Source organism: Cynoglossus semilaevis, chromosome 3, assembly GCF_000523025.1.
Source record: "Cynoglossus semilaevis isolate Cse_v1.0 chromosome 3, Cse_v1.0, whole genome shotgun sequence".
Classification (NCBI taxonomy): domain Eukaryota; kingdom Metazoa; phylum Chordata; class Actinopteri; order Pleuronectiformes; family Cynoglossidae; genus Cynoglossus; species Cynoglossus semilaevis.
In genome coordinates, this window is record NC_024309.1 from 10,288,534 (window position 1) to 10,312,067 (window position 23,534).

The following is a 23,534-nucleotide window of genomic DNA, read 5'->3' on the forward strand; positions in this document are numbered from 1 at the left end:
ATCGATCGGGAGTGCTTGTAGCACACCTCCCTGGTGCTGCTGCTGCTGCTGCGGCTGCTGCTACTACTGCTGCTGCTGCTCCTGCTCCCACTCTTTTGCTCACTTAATGTACACAGTGTACATGTCACTTGGCCACCCAGTGTAAACACCTCTGTACAGACCTGTTGACAAGTGTCCACCCTGTGATCTGCTTTTTTTACAGATACTTATTAAACACAAACATCATTAAATGTTACTTGAAAGCTTCAGACTCCATCTTGTAAAGTAGACTTTTGGACAAATCTAAAACATGCATATTTGGGGCAGTGTTGCTTGCAGACTTGACACATTTTTTAGTTTGCATTCAAGCAGATGCTGGGAAGACATCCGCGTTTTAAGAGGACATGTAAAAAAAAAAAATCTAAATTTTGCTTTAACTTGGTTTTTCAGAAGAAGCGACACCCTCATTTCCATCTCTTTTACCCTTTTTTTTTTCAAGTATTTTTAAACCATTCATATTTCTCCATGCATCCATCCATCCGTCTAAACACCAATCACTCCACCCTGTTCCCATGGCCCTGCTGGGCAAACTGGCATCCCACACCAGTCAAAAGAATGTGGGTGTGAATGTTCATCACGACACCATAATTAGCTCTCTATGGTTAATTCAGCTACCTTATCTAAATTATGCAAATGCCGCAGTGCCTAATTGATCAGAACTCCCTTCTTCTGGGTCTTTCCAGATTCCCCTCATTAATCTCTGTAGTTTGTTAGGGTCAGTGTGTGGGGGGCTGAGGGGTGGGGGGGTGGAGAAGGGCTTGGATCGGCCTATAGCTCATTAAAACTTCGTCAAGCGTGTGAACACTCAGCCTTGTTAGGGATGCTTATCGGCTTTTGATGTGTTATGTTATAGCCTGAGAACTGGTGATTTCTGGAGTGGAGGATTTAAGCTGGCCCTCTTTCCACCTGTTTGGCACAACTTTCATGCCAAGATAAGTCTCCAAAAAGGTTTTAAGAACTCCTGCTCAGGGCGACCTGAGAGAACGATGAATAGAAATGGCTTGGGGCATAATTCTTTGCCAGGTTTTGGCCTGTTTCATTTGAAACAGAGGAGCTTGCGTAGTCTCTGGCTTACTGAGGAAATAATGTCCGACATTGTCTGAAAACCATGGAAAATGTGATATAACAGTTAACTACTTACTGTTACGTATGTCTGCAGGTAACATTGGTTTCTGTGGGGTTTCATTTAGTGCTGTTTACCCATGAGAAATCCAAATTATTTTGGTCAATAAGACGCATAAAGTTGCAAAAAAAAAAAAACAACAAAAAAAAAAATTCGATAAAAAAAAAAATTCTCAGCCAACCTACAAGTATTTGTGGTTCAATCCACTTTTACTAGTTTCTAAAAGCTTTTTGACCAAATGCTCTGAGATAAAAGACAGGTTAATTATTCTTGAATGAGGCCCTTATTTAGACTATATGAACATGGTGTTGCTTTGTTGCTGCTCTTTTTTCTGCTGGATGGTAAACCGGCCGTGTTCATGGTTTGTTAAGCAATATGTGGACCCTCCTCATCCTCCGCCACTCGGCTCCAACCCGGGCCAGAGCGAGAGGCCAGCAAACAGATTGAGGAGTGAGGGGAAAATATGTTGGGACATTCAGTGACACTCTTCCACACGCTCTCTCAAACACACCCTCTCATTGACGAGGCCCTGCTCTCTCCTCCTGCTCGCCTGCCAGTTGACATCCTCTCTATTAGTTAGAGTCGCTGCTCTGCTTTCTCAGCCAACCTCTCTTTCCTCACCCCCTCCAACCTCTACCATAAACCCCCTTCACCCATCTCCTATCATTCCCCGCCTCCTCAAACTCTCCACGTATTACTCTCAAACCTCTTGGTCATTGAGCCCCCCCCCCCTTCTCTTCTTTTTGGTCATTGAGTAAGGCCCATCAGCTCTTCCCCGGGCCCTTCAGAGCAGCGTCTCCCCTTTCTACTAGGGTCCACGGGGTCTTTGTCCGTGCACCGGCTCACTGCTTTACAATGACTCTCCACTCTATTAAGGTGCGTTCTGCCTGTTAGTGTCGCCAGGGGCAACCGGCCTCCCGCATGGCAGCTATGCAGAATGGCATTGTGGACCGCGGGCTTGAGCAGGGCAGTTGAACCCCCGGCACTCCTCACACTTGACACTGCATGTGTTTATCTAAAGGGGGGCTTTGTGGTGTTTGGAGAACCTCGATGGTGAGGAGGAGGAGGAGAAGGAGGGGGCACGGGGTGTAAAAAGACGTAAAACTGGGGAAGGAGGGGAGTTTGGGGAGGCGATAAATATTCAACAGCTCAACTCCTCAGAAGGAGTTACTATCCTGCTACACTTCCACCTCCTCCCCTCCTCTATGTGTCCTCTCTCCATGCCAGAAAGCAGATGGAATGTGAGAGCTCAGGGAGGAGGCTCCAGTCTGGTTTTATCCAATTAGCAGGGTTGTCAAAATGAATTTATCCTTGGAGGCAAGAGGACAATGGGACCGGCAGTGGTCCGGGAGAACAGGGGCCCCGGTGTCTTTACTTAGCACGCTCACAATGAACTTCTGTCAAGTGACTCTCCAGCACAGCGACATATAAGGCACTCGGATACCTACACCCATGATCCATGTCTGCACACTTCCCTCAAAAACCTTCTCTCTGCATTCTCCACAGCGTGTTTACAGTATACCACAGATGTCGCACATGAATTCACTCACGGACACCTGCGGACATTTGCAGTGTTTAAGCCTATTGAACTGGCACCAATTCAAGTCAACGGTCATTCAAAACAAGATTGAGTTCAGGAGGGGAGGGTCGAGTTTTCACAAGTAGAAATACAATTTGAGATGCTCTCAGGTCTGTGAGTGCTGACCATTAAAGTGACAAAGCCGTTGACCATTGTACTGCGTTCTCCTTCCAACAATACAGATTCGTAATCCTGACTTCAGCCTCCGTGAACTTATTTGGCCCCAAATTAAAGCGTGCGTTACTCACTGCATTGGAACTGTTTGAATGTAAAGGATAGCGTGTTTGAAGGAATTTATGTGGCACCAAAAATGTAATTGACAACATGCTACTAGTGAATTAGTACAGCATGTGCAAGGCTGTGCAGACGCTAAGATTTCCCAACATACCAGATCGTCTGATTTTTCTTTTCTTGTAACAAAAGTCAGTGAGAAACTGATTCCATTTTGCCTGAGCTCCTTTGTAGATATATTATACAATAAACTATTTTTGGGTCTTGTTATGCAGAAGGAATTTATTATTTTTAATAATTTCCATCTAAAGCCAAGCTGTTTTGTTCCAGTTCGACATGCCATTAGTTTTGAATTATTTAATTTGTCTTCAAACTACACATGTTAATGTTTTTAGTGAGATGTATATGATGTGTATTTATCAACTTAAATCTGTTCCTTAGCAGCCCAAGGATGGGTAAAACATTGCCCTGAGGTTTTGGGCCAAAGAACACATTCTTACCGAATTAAAAAAAAAAATTGATGAAATAAACACAAAGAACACATTCTTACCGAATTAAAAATAAATAAAAATATTGATGAAATAAACATCAAAATAAAAAAAGGCCTGTTTTTTAATGTCTCCCTGTCTCTCAAGTCAAGTCTTTAGGGAGTCTGGCTGCATTCAAGTCTCAGTACTTTTGCATGAATGCTGAAATAGTTCTGCAAACAGTAATCATACTTGTGCTGTGGAACTGACAGGTTTCTGAAGATTTCACACAGCACTCATCATAGCGCTGTCACTGAAAAATGCTTTAATACCACAAAGCTGCAAGTGTTAGCCGTGCACTGCTCTCCGTTGCTGGTAGGGAACAAAACTCACACGCACACTTGCACAACTCCTCTGCTCTTAATTTAGAGGAGCTGTCTGTGTTTATGCTCTGGTTTTTATCAGTCGCCCCGATGTGGAGGAGGCTCCTCTGTCTCTCTGCTTCTGACCTTTCTGGGATGGATGGAAAAAGCTGAGCACAGATGTCAGGCCAACTTTTCATCTTACGCCATGGTATCTGTTAAGCAAACACAGAACCTGGCTGATTAATGAATCTGACTGACAGACTCAGAGGAGTATGGTTATACTTTTGTTCATGGAGGTGATGTATGAGTGTTTCCCTCGTGCTGCCTCTTACAAAAAAAAAACCCCAACTCCATTTCTGTCTCTGCTTTAATTTTGTAATAAAACAGACACAAACCGTACAGATGAGACGTGTCACGGCTGAGCTAGCATTTCTCGCTGTGCGTCCATGCCCAGTGGGCAGGCTGTTTGGTGTGGTTAGTGACTCCCACAGCCCGGACAGGTGCTCGATACGTATGAGTGTGTCCTTTATGGGCAGCTGTCCCGGGGTTGTGTCCATACAGCCGCGGGCCACAGAAGCCACAGGCCTTCACCTATGCTCACTCCTCATCCCACAGTAGCTTCCTGTTTGTTGACTGAGTTAGCCCGCTACTGATGGGCCACTTTGAGCAGACCAGTCATGTACACAGCTCTGCAACTGTGCTTTTTTTTTTGCGTTAAAATATTTGAAATATCAGCAGAAATGTACCTTTTTTTTTACTCTTCAATGACATAGCAAAAGTAAACAAATAACATGCTGCAGTTATTTAACAGAGAAAAGCAACAAATCTCTGGATTTTCAAAGATTGTGACAAAGATCCCACAGTTTTTGTAGCTAAAAGTGGCTGCAGCATATTTTATATAAATGGCCACATAGCTGCTTGTGTGTGAAAGAGGTCACTTGTGGTCAGGAAGCCACAATTGCTTTTCCCCTCAACTCTTGGCAGTGTTTTGGTCACTATTTTTTTCCTCTGGTCCAGATTCAGTTGCAGCTCTCATCAGCTTTGTGTCCAGCGCCAGGACGCTGTTTTAAAGTTAAATAGGCTCTTGAATTGCAGAATAAACTGAGCATAAAGAGCATAAAGTGACCAGCTGGGACACACAGTGAATCCGTTCATCAAAGCAGCGCTGAGACGTGGTTCAATATTGGACTCGGATCAGCTAGGTGACAGCAATGAGTTTCTAAATAAACGCTAATGCTGCTCCGTATGTTCAGTGTTAAAACGGCTACTGTTGGGTTTGATATTGTTTATATTATAACGTTGTAATACACACCTGCAGCGTCTTTGTAGATTTTGTATCCGTAGCTGGTTAATTAATACGTCGTTACGGATATTCTCCTCAGGTTTAGATGTTTGTTAGTCTTTCCTCTGTATAAAATGTATTCAGCTCGGTGTTAAAGTAAAATCCAGCAGAGTGATGTGTGGCCAGTGTGTCAGTTTGTATATAACAGCTGCTTTTCCATCAGCGCGTTGCTTTGTTCGCTGTCAACGTATGTGCCAGGCAGCGAAACTGCTGCCATTAGTTGATGGAGGTGGAGTAAGAGTTTCCATTCTCTGGCTGTCCTGCTTTGGCCCCTCGTGCGTGTATGCGTGTGTGTGTGTTGTGTTTGTGGTGTATGTGTAGTCCCCTGCCTCTGGGCTTCATTAATCATGGCCTTGCCACAAAAAGAACAGACAAAAATGTATGAGAAAGTTTTGTGCTGTTCCAATTTTTACTGTGGAGAAACAGTAGATTGGCCCGCGCTTACGTGTATGTGTGCATTTCTGTTTACTACTGTATGTATGTACAGTATGTATGAGAGGGGGGAGAGAGGGAGGTTCAGTTCTGCTGGACCACCCTCCTGAATCTCACGGGAAGTTGTTAGTTTAACCTGACAGGAAAGAATTCAGGAAACTTGGCAGCAATCGACGAGGAGCGAGAAAATCTTCTCTGTGTATAAACTGTTAATAGACTGAGCATAATTTACATTTTCCTTCTAATAGATACAATGCTGAGGTGTCGTTGAGCCCACCACTCCTTCACCCACACCCACTCTCCATCTCCTGTCCTTGTGTCTCATTAGCTTCTCTTTGTCCTGACTCTTTAAACCAGCCCGTGTGTTTTCAACCCTTCCACCCTTCCCGCCCCACCCTCCTCCTCCTGGACCCTCTACCTGTATCAGTTACACCTGAGCGGGAAGGTGGAGGGGTCAGGTTGCGGAACGCAGAATAAGGGCGCCCCTTTGATGAATGCAGGCTGGATGGGTGCGGGTACAGGCGGAGGAGATGGGGTCAGCGTTGGGATGGGGGCTGATAGAAAAGAAAGGCTCTGTTTGTCTATGGAGTTTGGCTCCTGTGAGAGCTGCTGAGTGCAGCGTCCTGGCCTGGGTTGTGTTTCCCTAATGGAGGCATAGTTGTGTACGTGGATGAGTCCCAGTAAAATTTCAGACTGGCGCTGCTTTCAAAAATTGTCTGCTTAACAGTTTAATTATTTTGGCGTTGTTTTTAACTGTGTGCTGCTCTTGTGTCGGAGTCAGTAGAAAATGGATCCCGCTGTTTGTTGTGAGTGAACAGTGAGTTATAAATCATCCTGACCTCGTCCCCTCTGTGTGTGTTTTCTGTGTTTCAGGGGGTAGTGTATGGAAGATGTCTGGAAAGAGAGACTGGACTCAGTGGACAAAAAAGAAAAGGGCTCCAGTGTTGTGTGCTCTGGGCGCAGTACTCCTATGCTGCCTACAGAGCAGCGCCTCGATAACTGGTAAGTTAAAGCAAAAGAAATATGTACTGTATACCCTTTTTATACCTTATTGCCCAACATTAGCCATGCAATTGCTTTAAAAACATGTATATAAAACTTAAGTAGGGATGTACTATTGGGAAAAAAAGTACAACTAATGTCTTTACATTAGTTTTTTTCCAGACACCTGGTACAGTGTTAACTCTGCCAGGAAAAAAACCCTGTGGCTCACAGGCAGGGAAGTGTTTTATGTGTCTGTCAGCAGCAACAGCAGATTTTTAAAAATATATCTGAAGTACTAGGTGGTGTGTGTGTGCTGACACTCTGTATACACTAGAGCTGCAGTGACTGAACCTTTAGTCCAGGACAGCAAAGATGAATGTTGATGAATGCTTTCACATCACTTCACAGTGATGTGAAACCAATATTTGACCATCTTCTGATTCGACTGTCTTGTTTGAATCCCTTCTTCAGATGAGGACCCTTTCTTCACTGAGGAGCCCGTGTCTGTGGTGCAGAAGTTGGGGGGCAGTGTGAACTTGCGCTGCAGCGCTCGCCCTTCCTCTGCCAACATCAGCTGGCGACATAACGGCCAGGAGTTGTTGGATGGAGACCTCGGTGTGGTGCTGGGGCCCAGCGGCCTCTTCATCCCCTCGCTGTCCAATCTGACCCTGGGGAGGTACCAGTGTGTGGCCAGCACCAGTGCTGGAGCCCTGGCCAGTGTTCCTGCTAACGTCACAGCTGCCAGTGAGTAGAAACCAAATGACAACAAACACACACACCCCGTTGGCCAACCTTAGACACTGTATGTCAGAGAAAAGATGTTCAATGACTTTGTTGTATTGACTAAACCCATGATTTAAGTTACTAACCTGCTTAGAGCTGACGTGTTTGTTTTAGTCTTTGAGTTTGTTTTGGTGCTTGTCATACGCAAATCTAATGATAGTGGAACGATGACATTAAATTAGTGAACAAGTTCCATTCAACCTTTAAGTCTAACTTGACATAACTGTAAAATTACTCAATTTTCATGGTGAACGAAAAAATACACAAGATCATAGAATCTCACATTGTTTTCTAAAGTCAAAAAAGTTCCAGCTACAACGGGAAACCGTTGCACATCATTGATTAATAACAGTCAGACTGTATTTATTAGGCAACAGCTGTGGTGGAGCAGTGTCGTATTGATCTAATGGACCTAAAGTGAATCATTCTCCGTCCTGACATTTTTATAGTTTTCCTGCTCCGAGTGCATGTTGTTATATTTGATATGCATCATGGGACTCAGGAGGGGGCCTGAAGCTGTGTAACCTGAGCTCGAGGAATGGAGGGGACCCTGGGGCTAGGGCCGGCCGGGGCAGTGAGAAGGGACCAAAACTCAGCCTGGGCCGGCCCCCTCTCCCCCCACCCCCTCCCCTAACTGCTCTGGCCCCTTTACTCCCCACAACACCACATTCCTCTCCACAGGCCCTGACAGCAGGGCTTGGCAGAAATTATGGCCCCTAATTGAGTAGAGGGTTGGATGAAGATGTGTGGGGGTGGACAGGGGATATGGGTGTATGCCTGACTAAAACACATTATTGGGTTAAAAAAAAAAAAAAATCAGCTCTATTAACTGAGTTGTTTTACATGTAGTGATGTGATTTGATGCATGAGGCTGCCATAGCTGGAAGGAACTAGAAGTGTTTCAGGCCTGTTAAGACAAGATCCTCAGCAAGAAGGGATGGGATGTCACATTCTCTTTACAACATGACACACACTCACACACTCACACACATGTTTCTCCTCCTTCACACATTTTTTCACTCTTCACCCTGTCACACTTCCTCTCCGATCCTCCTGTCATTATCTTTCACTTTCCCCCCCAACTTTTATGTTCACTGTCGTTTTGCTATTTTCCCCTCTCGTCCTCACAGAGTGATATTAAGTCAAGCTGTGATTACACTCGCATGTGGAACAAGAACGCACTGAGGCGATTAAAAGTTATCGATGGTACAAGAAAGAGGATGAATCGTGTTGAGATAACCTCACGTGGCGTTGTCCTGGACGCCCTGACTCCCCCTCCAAAAAAAACCCTTTCTAATTTAATAACCCTCTCTCCTTGGCCACCCCCAGACCGCCTCAGGAATTGCTCCATGGGGAGGGAGTACGTGCTTGCCTTTCCATTAAAGGCCTCTTAGTTGCGTGCACATGTTTTTTTGTGATCAGAAGAAGTTGATTCCAGACACTCCATGCTATCTGACTCTGAAGCATCTGTGCTCCTCTGGCATGACTTGAAAGCTCCTGGTTTGAATTCTTGTGCAGACAATCACCCGCCCCCTTTGAGCTGCAGAAAAATATAGACGTGTAGCTGCGCAGCGTCGAAACGCAGCACAAAACGCCGCACAAACACGTTGTAATTCAGACGCACAACAACGCAGGCCTCCTGCTGCTACACATTAAGATGATGAATGCACCGTCTCTCTCTAGACATATTTAAGTCAGCTTTGCCAAACAGCCCGGGTGCGGGAGGTCTGCTTCACTTTATGAATACCATCAATCCTCCACCACTGTAACACACACACACACACACACACACACACACACACATAAATGTATGCACATACACCTGAGAGGCACACATGGGGGGATGTTCCTGTGAAGAATGCGGGACAGTGGAGTGATGGGGGGATTTGGCAGACCAAGGATGAAGGAGGGTACATAGGAAGAGAGGGGGAGACAGGAGGGGGATGGAGGGGAGGGGAAGGGGTTTGGCTGTAAAAACAGCACCTGATTGATTTAGCAAATGGAGCGCCACACGGCCCTTTTCCCTTAACACACACACACACACACACACACACACTTACACAGACTCTTACTTAAGTTGACATGTCCTGGCTGGGATTCTCATCTTACAGACTAAGAGCTGAAACACAGTCGGAGATGGAGGTTAATGTGTGTGTGTGAGTGTGTGTGTGTGTACGTGCATCTGTCTGAGAGTGTTTAAAACTTGATGTCCAGATGAATGTGCAGCGACAGGTTTAAAGACTCCTGGTGAACAAATCAGCGTCTCACAGAGAGAGAGCTTTGAGTAAATCACAGTGGACGCTATTGTCACCAGATACTGTTGTTGTCTTAACTAAACATTGGAGTCAGACGCTGTTGATTTTGTCGACTAATAATTTCTGCAACAAAAAAAAAAAGAAATATAATAAGTAGGTACATGGGGCTAAATGATGGGAAAATGTATTTGTCTATTAGTCAAGGAATTACAATGAGACCAAAGAAGTCTGGCAGGAACAGAGTCCAATCAGCGCTGATTTAATTGTGTAAGCAGAAGAAAGCCACAATTCCTGGTTATTACTCTTATTACTCATGCCTGTTTAACTGGTTGACGTTTAAAGATGAGTACTTTGCATCATGGGGTTTTTCCCTTTTATATTTATATTTATGTTTCCTTTTTATATTTATTTATAAGAAAATGAATGTTGAAAACTTGCGGTTGTGTCTTAAATTTTAACCGTCTTTGTTCAAGCGCTGCTTTAAATTCCTTCCCTCCATGTTTAGTTTAAGAGAGAGTCGGTAGTAAAAGACACTGTACACGACCCACTGTAACAATGCCACTTGTTTATTTCATGCTGCAACTGCAGGGCATTTGTGAGGAGCCAACTGACAGAGTCAGAGTACATTAAAAAAAAAACACAAAGTCCAAGTCTGAGACCGTCCATCGCCTCTGCGTGGCTCGAAGTACCTACTGTGTGAACATTTGGTTATTTCAGGTGGAAAGACCTTGAATCTGATTTGTTGATGAAAACACAGGACAAGTAAATCACCGTAATATCAACACTGCTAGTTGATTTTACTGCTATAAATGTGAGTATTTGAGTAAAAGCTGCACACAAAGCCTCATTAGCTCGCTGCGCTGTATTTACCTGCAGCCTAGTCCTTCATTCTGCCAGAGTGTGGCCCGTCCAAGAAAAACACAGCAGTTATAGCACCTCTGGAAAGAATGAAGAGAGCCTGTGTTTGTTGAGAATAAATCAACACAAGCTGGTAGATGTTTAATTATGTTCCGCGACAAGTTTTATTTATCTTTCATTTCACTGCTGGACTGCAACATGACAAATTTCATCAAGTTGTTAGGCCACTCTCCACCCCCCCACCTTCCCCCTGTTCTTTTCCACTGGCCTGTTATTTTCATCCTGCCTCAAATCTATAAAATTGCAGCATGTCCCCTACCAAGTTATTTCCCCCTCTGGTTCCCTGAAGGCAGGGTTTTGTCGTTGCCTCCTCTGAACCAAACTAGGTATCGTTCTCTGAAACCCAATAGGACGCACACCTCTCCCCTCTGACCTTGCGGCCAGGCCTCCCGGCTGCTCAGGTGGGGATTTACGGGGTCAGGGGTCAGATGAGTGTCTGCTCTGTGCAGACTGTGTGTCTGTGGGACACAGTCGCAGCACATGGCCCCAGTAATCTCACTCCCCCGTTTCCCACAGAGTCTCCACTGGCTCCGGTCCCAGTATAATGTTGGGGAGGATTAACGTCACCTTCTCCCATGTTACAGACTCCACTCTTAAAGATTTAGACTCATCCACAGTGACGATGAAATGAGTGATCCTGGGGAAAAACAGCCTGTGTGGATTTCTGACGAGGGAATTTTATCATGATGGGACAATCTGTGGGAAACAAATGTCTTATGGGAGACAGTCAAGGTTGTGGGAATATGCCTCGCGTGATTAATGGCTCAGTGTAGAGCAATTGTTTTTACAAAGGTCATATTTGGTTAGAATTTTGATGTTATTTTCTTTCGTACAAAACTGAACCTGCGTGCGCTGTGACCTCGCTGACATCCCTTTGTTTTTGTTTTTTCCAGAGCTGCGGGACTTTGAGCCCGATGACCAGCAGGAAATCGAGGTGGATGAAGGCAACACGGCTGTCATCGAGTGTCACCTGCCTGAAAGCCAGCCCAAGGCTCAGGTCCGCTACAGTGTGAAGCAGGAGTGGCTGGAGACGTCAAAAGGTACCAGTCTCTTATAAACACCCACGCTCTCTTTCTCTGCCCTTTTTTTTCCACATTCATTCCCATACTATCGTGATAATTTACAGGAATGCAATAATCCTGCTATCTGACCCATTATAAATCCAGTGATAAGGGGATTATCAGTAATGTTGAAACATGGGAATGCAGCTGTTTATTTTTCAAACTATTTGCGTCTAAGTCGTCTGGAAGTCAAAGAAAAGCTCCAGTGGTTTGGGTCTGGAATGCTGATGATGCCTGGAAGCTGTAGGTACTGATATCTGCAGCTTATCTGTGAGGAAATGAATACCACATTGACAGGCAGTCACAGGCTGCTGATGGTCACTGTCGGGCTCCTCCCTGTGGCCAGTGGTGGCAGTGCAGACATGCACGAGAAAAGCTCAAACTGTAGGAATCTTGTTACAACGAGTTTCACAATAAGGACCTGATTTCTCTGCGGTTTCTCTTTTGTTTTGTTACCTCAGTCGAGAAGGTTATGTTTTTGTAAGAGATGGCCAGTGAGCTGCAATAGTGAAAAAGTCAAATATGGATTAAATGTTCTGGGAATGCATATAAGGCCATGAAAGAAATGATTAGATTGTTGTGTTAACCCAGACATCGACTAAGAGGTGGAGTTTTTTTGTTTCGTACAACTAAGAGGTGGAGTTTTTTTGTTTCGTTAACAATTGCAGTAAAATGTAGGCTGTGGATTTGTGAGTAGAAATTAATTTTCTCGGAACCACCATGTGGTGAAAGATTTGGTTTCAGCTGCTCAGTGTCTTTATGAAGACCCTTTATCCCAGGTTGCAAATCACACCTAGCCTCAGCTTCACATCCTGTCAGTTTGTTTATTTTAGTTTTTGCTGAAATGGAAAGGCTGCCTTATGAGCACTGGGCAGCGCCCTCAGCAGTTTGTGATTTGTGTTTTGTTTTAATGTTTGTCACGTACGGAAAACCCACTCAAACTTCTGCTGTGTCCTGCAGGGAACTACCTCATCATGCCATCAGGGAACCTGCAGATAGCCAACGCCACGAGAGACGACGAGGGACCGTACAAATGTGCTGCCTACAACCCCGTCACTCAGGAAGTCAAAACGTCCTCCTCTGCCGACCGCCTGCGCATCCGCCGTAAGTCACCATCTCTGACGTAGAGGAGTGGAGACGGAATTTTGAAGTGTTGATTTGAATATGATTGAAAGCCATTAGGTGTCAGAGTTCATTCTGAAATATTATCCACTCCCTCAGTGAGAAACCACATCAGAAGACACTTCAAGAGCTTCAAAATGCTTGCCTAGGAACATGTGTTCCACATGTGTGGAGTTTTTTTTTATTTTTCCACACAGTTTATTTGATGCTTTCACTGCAGTCGTGCTAGAATACATTCAGTCTGAGGTGACAACATACAAAATCTTAGACTACTTTGGGATTGATGTCATTGTTTAATGTTGACCACAACAAACAGAGTCCAGTAGAAGATTCCAGGGATTTGACCGCCCTCATCTTTTCCAGGCTCCACCTCTGAAGCAGCGCGCATCATTTACCCACCAGCATCCCGCTCCATCATCGTGACCAAAGGCCAGCGGCTGGTTTTGGAGTGTGTGGCCAGTGGCATTCCGACTCCACTGGTCACATGGGCCAAAGATGGACAGGACCTGCGTTTTCAGAACAACACGCGCTCCCTGCTGAGCAACCTCCTGATCGGTGCAGTTGGCGAGAGCGACTCGGGGACATATGTCTGCCGCGCGGACAACGGTATCGGCTCCTCCGGCGGTGCGGCCGGGGTGTATGACGTACAAGTGTTTGGTAAGTGAACTATGAACAAGTTGTTTTTGTGTGTTTATCCAATTTGTGTTTATAAAAACTGATTTGTTTTGTAAAGACCCTCTTTCACAGTGAACATAGTTTGTTCGAAGAGTTATGACGGGATTTATGAGTTCGACTGACTCCTGTTTGGGTGGACACAAATGACAGCACTGTTTATTGTTTGTTGTGTGTGAGTTTGTGTGAGGAGCCTGGGCGGTGTTGTGTTAGAAAAGAGGTGGTGGAGACAGGGCTCTCTATTCTGCAGCAAAACTTGATTGCAAAATTATGGATGACTGTTTTTTCAGTGATTTTCTCTGGGTGTGTATCAACTTGTGTGTCTGTGTGTGTTGTGGGCCCCCCCCTCCCCCCCACCGCCTCCTGCAGCTGGCTCTAATTAAAGCCAGAAAGCTGCTGAAGCTGAAATGAGCTCTGTCTTTTCCCTTATTCACAAGCAGCCAACCATCAACTACCTGGCCTGACTCTGCATAAACCCCCACCACCATCTTACCCCCACCCCACTGCCCCCTGGTCATAACCACACTGGGGCACGGTTGTCAAGTAGACACGCACACAAGATCCTAAAAACATGTGGCATTGTCAGAGTTAGTGAATGACAATGATTAATGGGCAATAAGTTGGAGAGAAAAATTAAATTCACTTTTAATTGTTTGGTTTCACTTAATCAAACATCATGACACTTCTTTGAAGCATTATTTAAAAATGTTGACATGATATATGTCACCATATGAACAGACCTAATGTCTGCTCCACAGTGGGCTTCTCTCTCCTGACTCCTTTTCTCTGCTGCCTCCTCCAGAGCCTCCTCAGGTGACCGTGGAGCTACAGCAGCAGGAGGTCGTTTTTGGAGATAATGTTCGCATCATTTGCCAGGCCCGGGGTAAACCCGCCCCGTCTGTGATGTGGCTCCACAACGCCCGGCCTCTTTCTCCGTCACCTCGCCACCGCCTCACGTCCAGGATGCTGCGCGTCTCCAACGTGGGTCCTCAGGACGAGGGACTGTACCAGTGCATGGCTGAGAACGGCGTGGGCAGCTCACAGGCGTCTACTCGTCTCATCATGGTGTCAACAGGTTAGTTCTCTTTCATCATTCATCAGAAATGCCATTGTCTCATGGGATTATAAACCATTACAACTACTTGATCCTGTTTTTTAGGGATTTCCACCAGAGGGAAGTTACCCTCCGTTTATCGACCACTCAGTCCAGATAAAGTACTAAAAGAGCAGCCTCCGGTGAGACCTGGAGCTACAGGAGCCATGTTACCTCTGGACTGTTCTGAGCTGCCAGGACAGATCCTTCCTGCAGAAGCTCCCGTCATCCTCAGTCAGCCACGCACGGGCAAGGCCGACTATTACGAACTGACCTGGAGGCCGCGGCACGAGAAAGGAGCCCCAGTTCTGGAGTACATGGTCAAATACCGAAAGGTAAACCCAATTCACAAGATGTGTTAAAAATGTAAAGCTTTCCAAAGTAACTTGATGTGCTGTACAGGAAGTTTCTGGCTATTTCTAATCCTCAGTTCATCTTCTCTGTCCCTGCTCCAGTTTGGAGACCCTCTTGCAGAGTGGGAGTCCAGTAGAATTTCAGGCTCCCTCCATAAACTGACCCTGGCTAAGTTGCAGCCCGACAGCCTGTATGAGGTGGAGATGACTGCTAAGAACTGTGCTGGTTTGGGCCAACCTGCCATGATGACCTTCAGAACCGGCAAATGTACGACACAGTCGCAATCACGATCAGAATCTGGATCAGTCGTAATAAGAACTAATAATGATAATAAGCATTTACTGTGGAAGAACATTTAAAGTTTCACACACGTGTACCTACAAAATCCTGCAGCTACGAACGTTACGTAACCACGTGTACCTACAAAATCCTGCAGCTATGAAAAGTCACGTTACAACTTTGATGTATCCATCCACAGCTTAAAGTAGTCCCAGACGAATCAATATCTGTTAAAAGAGGCTGTAATCAAACATGTTTACAATTATTGTTGTAAAACCTTCACCCTGACGTCCAGTCTATAGTTGTCCTTCACTGTGTTTACCTTCATATATGGGGGGTTTATATATTGTTTGCCTTTCTCTGACTGGATAGGCTCAGACTACAGTTGTTGACAGAGATTGTTGATGTTCTTCACTCCACAGTTCGGAAAGTTGGAGGGCACGATCCTCCCAAAACTCCATCTGTTCCTTCTCCCAGCCTCTCTGGTGAGTTCCCTGTAGCTGCTGTGCTCCTGTGACCAATTAACAAGACTAACAATGACATAAACTCCTGCTGTGATAAGTGAAACTGCTAACCCTTCTCCTGCTAACCAACATTTTCTCAGTTTCTCTTTCCTCTCTGTCACTGAAGGATGAGCTTTGAGTAAGTGGTGTGTGTGTGTGTGTGTGTTTTATTTTTTTTATAATTACATAACGCCATTGTCTGTCTGTTGTTGTTCTCCGCCTGACACCGCTTCTCCTCCTTTGCAGCTCCCGAGGCTCCGGACAAGCCCACGGTCTCCACGGCAACAGAGACGTCCTCATACGTGACTTGGATTCCTCGCGGTAACCGTGGCTTCCCCATCCAGTCATTTCGGGTGGAGTACAAGAAGGTGAAGAAGGCCGGAGAGGACTGGATGACGGCGGTGGAAAACATCCCGCCGTCGCGGCTCTCTGTGGAGATCACGGGCCTGGAGAAAGGTCGGCCATCATGAAAAAAAAAAAAAAAGCTCCTAAAAGGAGTGTGCATTATACACAACAGTTTACTCTGACTGAGTGGAGGCGTGAGGGAGGAGGCCGCTCTTCTATATAATTACAAAGACGATGTCCTGCATCATTACATTCCCACGGCCCATAAATTCATCAGTGTAATGAGTGTTGTTACAGTCGTCCCAGTAATTGCAGCCATCAATCAGAGCTGCAGCTGAATTACAATCAACACCACACTCACTCTCAGAAGAAAAACATAAAGTAATGTGAAAATAAACATCATTAGTCAGCCAACTCGGTGTGTGCGCGCTCCCCTCAGCTCAGCCCGCAGCCCCCCGGGACACATCAGTAACACTTATGTCTCCCTGTAGGTACGTCCTATAAGTTTCGTGTGGTGGCGGTGAATGTGATCGGTTCCAGTCCTCCCAGTGTTCCTTCAAAGGCCTACACCGTTGTGGGCGGTCGGACTCACGAACGCCCCGTGGACGGACCCTACATCACCTACAACGAAGCCATCAACGAGACCACCATCATTCTCAAGTGGACGGTGAGTGTCTGCGAGACGAAAAAGGAAAATGTTTGTCCTTCTCTGCTGTCATCTGAACCGGCGTCTCTGAAGTCCACTGTAATTATCTCATGATGGATTTCTCTGCTCTCTGTCAACAGTACACTCCCGTAAACAACACACCCATCTATGGTTTCTACATTTACTACCGGCCAACAGACAGTGACAATGACAGTGACTATAAGAAGGATGTGGTGGAGGGAGACAGATACTGGCACTCCATCACTGACCTGCAGCCCGAGACCGCCTACGACATCAAGATGCAGAGCTTCAACGAGAAAGGGGAGAGTGAATTTGGGAACGTCGTCATCCTGGAAACCAAGGGTGAGGCTATTTTTAAGACATGAAGCACAAGCCTGCAGATGTTATACCGACTGTCTCACTTCAGATGATCTGAGGGCACTTTCACACTGGAGCTGGAGGTGACGGAGTGAAATTGTGTTGTGCCTGTAGCGTTGAGGAGGTGGTGAACATGATTGATTGTTGGTCAGATGACTAAATATTGCATTACTTGTGGCTGAAGGAGGTTATTCTTCCTCATTCTTTTTTCATTCCTAATCATTTGAAACAATACTGCCCCCACACCAGCAGCTGCTGTAACTGCATGACACTGTCCCTGCATTTTGGTTCTGTCAGTTATCATCTGTTGGTTTAAATGTCTGCTGGCATCATTTGTGTTGCATTACCGCCACCTCCTGGGCCTACTTGATAAGGTTACCTGTCTTCTCCTGTAGTCATCCATACAGTATTGTTGTGTTTTTTTAACATTTCCGTGTACTGCCCCTTTAAATCTCCATCCTCCTGTGTTAAAGTTTTTTTTTTTTTCTACCCTCTGTGTCTCCTCAGCTCGTCCACATCCTCAGAGACCTGATCCTTCCCGGACTCCAGATCTTGATCGGAAAGTTCCGACTGGACTGGTGCCTCGGCCCGGTGACATTCCGTACCTGATCGTTGGTAGTGTGGTGACCTTCGTCTTCATCATCGCCACCTTTGTTCCTTTCTGCCTGTGGAGAGCCTGGGCCAAACAGAGTGAGTGTCCCTGAATGTATTCTAAGCCCCTCCCACACAGGAGGTCACGTCTGTGTGTGTGTGTGTGTGTGTGTTTGTGTGATAACTCTTTTGTGTTTGTTTCAGAGCAAACGTCCGACCTGTGTTTCCCCACTGTGGCCCCGCCCATGTCCTCATGCCAGTACACCATGGTCCCACTTCAGGGACTGGCCCTGGTGGGCCACTGCCCGATGGACGGCCACATGACTGCGTCTCATGGCGTCTACCCTGTTAATGGAGAATACACTCCCAATGGGAAACCTCATCATCCGACACACTGTCAGCCGCGGCTGCCGGAGGTTCGTGGATAAAAACCCACAGCTCTCTCTGTTTGTCCGTAAAAAATGTTTGTGACGTTGTAGTAATAATTTCTGTATTATGTTGGACAGAATGAAGTGGACTGTGACATGGAGTGTGACACCCTGTTACCACAGACAGTGTCCAATGGACATCTGCCCTCAGTCTACCACTACTCCACCAGGTACATATCTCAGTCACATCAATTATAGATTAGTTAACGAGACATTTAGAATAAATGTGTGTCTGCTACACAACAGGAACACTTTAATATGAAGTGACCTTTTATCCCCATCTTCTCCAGTGGACCAGATCACCATGAAGACTCGTGCTGTCCTGCCGACGACTCCTCCCTGCAGCTCCTCCACTCGTCTCAGCAGCACTTCAGCTCCCAGGAGCTCGGAGGTGACGGCAGCTCCTGTGGGGACAAAGACGATGAGGAGGACGACATCAGGCAAAGTACGATGGCCTTTATTTACATCATTCTGGTTGAACCACTGACTTTTTATTCCTCAAACACTGGCGACTGATGACATCATCAGGTGTCGAAGTGAAACCGTGAATTAATTATTTCCTGCTCCTCTTTCTGCAGAGCTGGCGTCTTTCCCTCTGTTGTCTCTAGAGGACGAGGGGATTTTCACCACGTCCTCGTCCTCAACAGCCACCACGCCGCAGTCACATGACACAACGATACAGGAAGTGGACATCCTCCCAAATGAAGCCAACCCCGAGGACGAAGGGAGAGACAACACAACAGATGCATAAGGGACTCATGAAAAAAGAAAGAAAATTAGAGAATATATTTATTTTTGTATCACAGATATTTATATATTTATGCCTTTGTACATAATTGTATGATTAGACTGTATATAAGGTTATTTTCATATTGAAAAAAAAACAGAAAATACTTTTTATTCACTCCTCGCCTGCTCACTGACGTCACAGATAAAGGGGAAAATTCTCGTGCTGACCTGCTCTTGTTTTTCCTCATGTGAAGATGATCAGTGGTTTTCCCCTCAGTCCAGCACTTCCTGTTAGGTCACTTCCTGTAGAACCCCCCCCCACTGACCCCCCACCAACACTCAGAATCTGAAATTGAGACCTGGTTTCTGTGTGGCCTCATCAGGACACATCAGTCAGTTTTGTATAGCTGTAACACAAACGTATAACTACGCCTTGATCATCATTAAATAACTATTAACATGTGTATGCAACATAGGTGCGTCTGTTTCTGTAGTGTCCAAGAGATTATAAATATATATATATATATATAAATATATATATATTGTATAGTTATTTATTTTTTTAAATGTGTTGTTGTATTTCTAAGTCACTGAATGGGAGAGATTCTGGAAAACGTCTTTGAAAAACTCAGTCATGGATAAGCTGAACCTTTCTACTGCAACCACTTCTGTGTTTACTCATTTTGCTGGTTACCAAAAGTCAGCCGGGTGAGGGCGCTGTGACAGGTGTCGTCAGTATTATTCCTCCCTCGCAGGTCGGCGCGTTAAGTGTTACCGTGGATTATTTTTTACTTCTGCAATCAAAATGAAGGAGCTCCTGAGTCCACTCTCCCTCTTCGGTTTGTCGTACAGCTGTTCTATGGTTGCACATGCTGGAGCACTATTGCATGTAAATAAAAGCTTATCAAATTGAGCAGTGTTTTTATTTGTTTTATTTTATTTTTTTTGCCAACGGTAACACCATGTTTAGTAAATGTAGATCATTTAAAAAGTTATCAGATATTTTAAGTAATATTTACATCAATCTGGAGCTAAAAATATTATTAAAATTCTTGCATCAGGTGTTTTACATTTGACTAATGGGGGCGTGGTCTAAAGTGATTGACACCGGTAAACCATCGTCTTCCAGTGTCTATCTGGACCGTCCAGCAGTACGTGGTTCAGGTAAGAAGTCCTCCAGCTACAGCACCAATAAACAAACTCGAATGAATTAGAATAATTGTTTCAAATAATCACATTTTTATGTTGTTGTTTATAAGTAGTTTTAATGAGGTTGACGTTGGAGTCACTCTAATAACCCGTTGAATCAGCATCGGCTGGTTTCATCAGCAGCCAATCAAGTTTACATATGGCTATGAAATATGTTGATGTTTTTGGGTTATCAATGAAGTTAAATTAACGTTCTACAAATTTAGGAATATTATATCTATATTGTCATTGCACTGAAAAAATAACCACGCTCCCACGTCAGTGTTATTCTAATACACTTGGACAGTTTAGGAGTAAAAAGAAAGAAAACTGTTCCTCAGTCTGGTGGTGCAGCGCTTAGTGGTACTATAGCGCCCTCTAGCCTTGAATCTGTCTATGGCGGCCTCGAAGGTCGTTTAGAAACAGTGAATTAACGGTAAAGACGGCCCAGTTGTTTGAACGTTGAACATTTTTGTGTTTGTGCTGTAACAATTGATAGATAATCAGGAAAGATATATTAAATTACAACCTAACGACTTATTTTATGAAGCATTTTCCAATGTGCGTTTTAAAGCAGACTTTTTACACAAATGTCTTGTCCTGCGTTTAGTTAATCTCGGATTAATTTCTATTCACTTTTGTAACTATTTAAAATCGTTCTGTAACTGAATTGTTTGTGGTTCAACTCCTGCTTTGTAGTAGGACAGCGCTGATGCCTCATATATTATGAAACTGGGTTGTCAAAGTATTAGAGCTATTAGCATTCTTAGCACGGTTCCATAGTGTAGTGGTTATCACGTCTGCTTTACACGCAGAAGGTCCTGGGTTCGAACCCCAGTGGAACCATAATTTTCAAAAAAAAAAAAATTTCAAGTGCGGTGTCGGTTACGTTCAACCTTAACCTATTTATTATTGATTCTGGCGCCTCCTAGTGAAGTGTGGGTGCATAAAGACACAATTCCTCAATATGCAATTGCAAAGATCTCCTTATAAACTTTATTAATTAATTTTGTATTTACAAATACATATATATTTAGCAATTTAGTTATGAAATAACAGTATAGTAGTATTTACAAAATAGTTATTAGAAATAAAACAATATTCTGTACAGTCCAACCTGATATAAGTTAGTAAATTATAATAGTAGGTAATTGTGCAGATTGAGATTTTTTTTTTATTAAACCCCAAAACACTGAATTCAAGTGCTAGACCTACATTTGATTTTTGTTTTACTACCAGTCAGTTTGACCAACCGTTTTAAACAAAGATACATTCTTTCTCCATAAAAACAAAAATCAAATTCTGGAACATAGAAAGGAACATAGAACTGAAATTGGGTAACATGTAAACAAGAGAAACATCACTAGAAAAAAAGAGTCAAATCTCCAAAGGAGCAGCTGATGGATGAGCAGCAGGAGTTTCTCCTCACACGGCCGAGCTGCCGTCATGGCCTAGTATGTGGCTGATGTTGTGGGCAGGACGATTGGGCTGCTTGCTCGAATCTGCAGATGAGGTGTTGGAGAGCGACAGCAGGGGCGACATGGGCATGGCCGAGCCGTCGGTGGGCATGCCAGTGGCGATCTCGGGGAACAGGGAGGTGAAGCTGAAGTTGGAAATGTGAGGTGTGATTCCTGAAGAGTTGGCGATTGGCATGGGGGGCATGTCTGGGAGTAAAGAGAAACTAGCCTGACCAAAACCCACAGGGCGTGGCGGCGAGAGGATTGAGCCAAAGCGGTTGTTGAGCGGAGGCGGAGGAGGAGCGCTGCCTTTGTCGGCACTTGGGCTGGTAAACATTTGGTTAGGAAAGTATTGGAGGGTGACGTCACTGGGCAGGCTGGGGTGGGCCGCTGGAGAGTAGGAGGGGTAGAAGGAGGGCAGAGTGTTCTGGGGCTCCACAGGGAGGAGGGAGGGAGTGCGGGAAGAGCTGGGCTGGCTGACTGGAGGGATGAACGTGGAGTTGGCGTTGATGGGAGGAGGAGGATTCATTCCACCGTCGGGAATAAAAGGAAAGCCAAAGTTCTGTGTCAAGTGTTGATCAGGAACCAGGTTGTTTTCACTGGGAACCTGAGGGCTGTCTGCCGTAAAGCGAACGATAGTGCTGCGCCGCGCCTCTCCCCCAGACTGTGGTCTGCCCAGCAGCACCCCTCCTCCAGAGGGCAGGGGCAGGTGGCCCTCCGATTCAAAGGGATTACTTGGTCTCAGCGTACCAGACCGGGGCCGGTCACCAGGTCTCAGTTTGGTGGACTGAGTGTCACGGGCCAGGTGGCGAGATTGCTGGGTGACAGCGGTCGGTGGTCTGGAGGGGGCGGAGGACCGGCCTGGCTCCGAGCTGCTGTGTGGGGGTGGCGGGTGGGGCAGGCCTGTCCGCATTCCTTGGCCTCCGTGCATGTTAGTGCTAACCTGAGAAATATGGCCTTTGTTGCCCTCCCCCAGACGCATACCTGGAGCCTTCTGGGTCTGAGGCACACTGGGGCTGGAGGCCTTGGCCTGTATGTCAGCCGCAGAGCTTCCAGTCACACAGCTGTACTCCATGCTGACCGGTGGACAGCACTGCACCGCCCGCTGGTGGGTGTTCTGTTCAGGCAGGTGGGGTGACAGGAGGCTCTGCATGAAGCTCTGGTGACAGCCCTCCTGTTCCCTGGACAGTGAGGGTCCCACTGAACCCCCCTGTGCTCCACCAGAATGGGCTCCACTGTAACCACCACGGTTCCTGACATCTGTGGGTGGGCCCACGTTCATCCTGAATCCACCCTGCTGCTGCCCCTGAGGGCCCCTCTGTGGTGGAGGCACTGCCTTTGGTACGACCTGAGGCTCAAAGCCCCCGAGCTGATGACCCCCCCCACCCATAGTCTTGAAGGGTGGACACTCCGAGACCCGCTGAACATCAGCAGAACCCTGATGATCGGCCGGCAGGCGGGTCTGCGGGTTGTGTGCGATGCCGGCCTTCCCTCGTGACGGTTCCAGGTATCCACAGAGTTCTGGCTGCTCCTGGGTGGAGCTGTGGCCAGGCTGAAGGTGGAGGCCCATGCGCTGCTGCTGTTCACCACTAGTGGAGCTTTTACCGATTAGCGCTTCGGCGGAGTAACTGGAAACACGGTGGCGTTCCTGGCGAGAAGGAGCGCAGGCCAGGTCGGAGGATCGTGACACTGGATTGGATGAAGGAGAGATGAGCTGCTGCTGCTGCTGCTGCTGCTGCTCCATGGTTCTGGAGCTCAGCATTCTCTGCATAGCACTGTGGTCCTGACCAGTCTGAGGGTGGAGGAGGACACATGTGTGCTGTCATTAAAAATACATCTCTTCTAATAGCTGCTGGAAACTGACACTGGAGAATATGATAATAGTCATGATGTTAAAACATGAAATAAAACTGTTAAACTACAAATCCTGCCAGTACATAGGGCCTGAATACTGGCGGGCCAACTGTAGTACACATTTGATATGATCGCGTGGGGCCCCCGGGCCTGAGTTTGACACGTAAATTATACACATAAAATATAACTGATCAGTAATTGGATTACTCTTCGTCATGAGGAACAGATCATCTTTTTTTAATTCATTAAAGAGATTTAGAACTTAAAATAATTATCATAAAATTAAATTGCAACAAACAAACGGGGAACAAATATA

General features: G+C 45.7%; 2 protein-coding genes and 1 non-coding gene across 3 annotated transcripts in view; 2 read left to right on the top strand and 1 right to left on the bottom strand.

Annotated features, from left to right (window-relative positions):
• The window catches only part of boc (BOC cell adhesion associated, oncogene regulated), a 26,567-nt gene extending 6,936 nt beyond the window's left edge, over window positions 1–19,631 (top strand). The window contains exons 2-18 of the mRNA XM_008307980.3: window positions 6,452–6,580; window positions 7,034–7,306; window positions 11,412–11,558; window positions 12,540–12,683; window positions 13,065–13,358; window positions 14,176–14,448; window positions 14,533–14,801; window positions 14,922–15,087; window positions 15,522–15,584; window positions 15,849–16,058; window positions 16,439–16,614; window positions 16,734–16,956; window positions 17,479–17,661; window positions 17,767–17,978; window positions 18,069–18,160; window positions 18,281–18,435; window positions 18,569–19,631. Coding sequence (XP_008306202.1) covers window positions 6,469–6,580; window positions 7,034–7,306; window positions 11,412–11,558; window positions 12,540–12,683; window positions 13,065–13,358; window positions 14,176–14,448; window positions 14,533–14,801; window positions 14,922–15,087; window positions 15,522–15,584; window positions 15,849–16,058; window positions 16,439–16,614; window positions 16,734–16,956; window positions 17,479–17,661; window positions 17,767–17,978; window positions 18,069–18,160; window positions 18,281–18,435; window positions 18,569–18,741 — 3,165 coding nt within the window. The 5' untranslated portion in view covers window positions 6,452–6,468 and the 3' untranslated portion in view covers window positions 18,742–19,631. The remainder of the gene's footprint in view (window positions 1–6,451; window positions 6,581–7,033; window positions 7,307–11,411; window positions 11,559–12,539; window positions 12,684–13,064; window positions 13,359–14,175; window positions 14,449–14,532; window positions 14,802–14,921; window positions 15,088–15,521; window positions 15,585–15,848; window positions 16,059–16,438; window positions 16,615–16,733; window positions 16,957–17,478; window positions 17,662–17,766; window positions 17,979–18,068; window positions 18,161–18,280; window positions 18,436–18,568) is intronic.
• Window positions 19,632–20,680: 1,049 nt separating this feature from the next.
• trnav-uac (transfer RNA valine (anticodon UAC)) lies at window positions 20,681–20,753 on the top strand. Its single transcript has one exon. It is a non-coding gene; the product is annotated as a tRNA-Val (tRNA).
• Window positions 20,754–20,858: 105 nt separating this feature from the next.
• Window positions 20,859–23,534, bottom strand: part of usf3 (upstream transcription factor family member 3) — a 9,134-nt gene continuing 6,458 nt past the window's right edge. The window contains exon 7 of the mRNA XM_008307973.3: window positions 20,859–23,167. Within this exon, the coding sequence (XP_008306195.1) occupies window positions 21,333–23,167 (1,835 nt within the window). The 3' untranslated portion in view covers window positions 20,859–21,332. The remainder of the gene's footprint in view (window positions 23,168–23,534) is intronic.